The sequence below is a fragment of the Agrilus planipennis genome, unplaced genomic scaffold (assembly GCF_000699045.2).
Source record: "Agrilus planipennis isolate EAB-ADULT unplaced genomic scaffold, Apla_2.0 scaffold83, whole genome shotgun sequence".
Taxonomy (NCBI): domain Eukaryota; kingdom Metazoa; phylum Arthropoda; class Insecta; order Coleoptera; family Buprestidae; genus Agrilus; species Agrilus planipennis.
Genome location: NW_020438895.1, coordinates 788,611 through 791,024, shown reverse-complemented (window position 1 = coordinate 791,024; position 2,414 = coordinate 788,611). Strand labels below are relative to the sequence as shown.

General features: G+C 36.4%; 1 protein-coding gene across 1 annotated transcript in view; it reads right to left on the bottom strand.

Moving 5' to 3' along the window:
* LOC108734332 (calcium-activated potassium channel slowpoke) overlaps positions 1-680 on the bottom strand; it is a 68,248-nt gene extending 67,568 nt beyond the window's left edge. Inside the window, exon 1 of the mRNA XM_025973115.1 lies at positions 312-680. Coding sequence (XP_025828900.1) covers positions 312-662 — 351 coding nt within the window. The 5' untranslated portion in view covers positions 663-680. The remainder of the gene's footprint in view (positions 1-311) is intronic.
* Positions 681-2,414: the final 1,734 nt, after the last annotated feature.

Sequence of the window (2,414 nt, the reverse complement as noted above, 5' to 3'; positions counted from 1 at the left end):
CCTGCTTAGTAGAATATTCACTTGCTATTATTTTTGGCTAAATATGCTTTTAAATAAAGCATATTCTTAAATGTTAACGAGGCAGTTTAAATAATTTTGCAAGTGGCACTGTACACTTTTGTCTAGTTCTCGCTCGATCATTGGTAGAGAAGTGAGCTCCGCAGGCAAATATGACTGAATTTGGAATTATTCTAATAAAGGGAAGGGGCATATTTCCAACTTGTTGAAACGAACAGTACAACTGTCAGCTGAACAACAAGACTTGACGCACTGTCATGAAATGATTAGTTGCAGCATCTGATTGTACTTACTAATATTCTTCCTGTGGTGGTTTGTCCACTGATGAGTTCTCCTGCCCAGTCTTTCGCCTCGGTCATAAAGGTGCCTTCGAATTCTTGTTTTCCTTGCCGCGCAAGCTTTTGCTCCTTCTGCTTTGGATCGTTCGGTCCATATTCGATTTCCTTGCGACAGCAAAGGAACGCGAACGCCCTCCATATGAGGACAATGAGCAGACCTGCGAGGAAGGTGCAAATGCTGGACAGCAGGAAGCACCAGTACTTTCGGACGTGAAGGCATGATGTGTCTACCGAGATTGTGTCATTTGTGAACGTCTCTATGGAGGAATCATACGTCGGCTTAATCGTCGACGGGTTGCTCGTCATACCTGAAAGGAATCAATAAAATTTCTTCATAATTTAATCTACCACCTATAGTAAAATAATAAATCGATATATATGTAGGTAAATTAGAAATGATATATATATCGTGGATATGGAATAGTAATTAANTATATTAAATGAATATTACTTAATAACTGCTGTATAAGAAAAAGAATACATTGGGAGGGGAAGCGCACCCTATGCGGTATCGGTGCGGTCTTCAATTGCCGCTTACATACCACGACAGAGAGAGAGAGAGAGAGAAAAAGGGAGAAAGAGAAACAAGACACAGTTGTCGACAGCACAGTACGACTCATTGCGGAAATCATGAAGGGAGAAGGGCGCATTATTTTGCATCGGTTCAGCCTCCTCCATAGCGAAAGAGCGAAAAAGAAGATACAGTCTATTTCAATTTGTTAGAATTGTGACCTTAAAGAAATCTGCGCGAAAATAGAAAGAATACACACTAGGCGTGAGCAAGACAGAAATAGTTGGAACAAGCTTGAACGGGCAGAGCTCTCGATGGGCGGTCTTAGGAGATCGGCTAGAACTGTACAGTACTGGACGAAAATGTTTAGCAATTTCTTAAACAGAACAACAACGAAAGCATAAAGCGCCAGTCATGCGAAATTACATTTTTTTTATAAGCTACACACTAGGTATGTAATTACGGTTTTATTAGGCAATTTGCTTGCAAATTTGATAGCACAGACGAACGGTTGATTACTTTTAAGCGAGACTGTAGTTCATCTCATTTTCCGAAATCACGTAATTGGGTAGGAGAAGAATCATAATCAAGGAACAAGTATTGCCTACAAAAACCGTTCTAATTAATAGTCTAACGTAAGCTACAGTTTACAACTGCAGGTGTTTGTATTATATTATGTGAACCGGGATTTAGAAAGGACGGGATAAAATAACAAAGGGGACATGATCGTCTTGATGAGAAAGTATAATACCGACTTCCAGAAAAAAATATTATTCTGTTGTTAGACGTTTTAATAATCAAAGCAGTGAATGTAAAGAGATGCATTTACATAAATAATGCAGACTTTTATATAAGATATAGAATAGAGAAAGCTTTTTATATTGAGAATGAAGTAGAAATAAATAAATAAATAAAAGTTTTACGTACCAATCCGACAAGGAGAAAGAAAACCAAAAAGGTCCTTCCAAGGACAGTCTGACAATAAACGTCACCATAACCAACCGTGGACATGGTTACGATAAGGAAATAGACACATGTCCAATACGGAAGGGGGTGGGGGTTGTCGAAGTCTAATGGATCTCCTGAATTTTCAAGCTGTAAAGAAATTAACCTGACTTAATTATTTCAATATAAAAGCAAGTCAAGTTGAGTTATCTAAGGGGTCAAACAATGAATTGAAAGGCTGTAGGACTATAAGCATAGTAAATCGGTCCCAGATGGATTATTTTTTGAGGGTATGTATATTGGTACTAATAAGATACGTTAATTTTAGACCTCTATCTATTTTGGTTTTTAAATAAATCCAAAAAATGATAAATCAGAAAATATTTTTTTTCTCAAAAACGAATTAACCGATTTGAATGAAATTTATACACTTTATAGAGAGATATAAAAGCTTTACTCGAAAAAAATAACAGCTTCAATAAACTTTTTTTATTATGCCATGCCTCTCAAATCGTTAAATTGGTCAAAAAGGTACGCTATATTGAAAAACAATAAAATTTTCCGTTTTTTTCTTTGGATTTATTCAAAAACCAAAATAGATA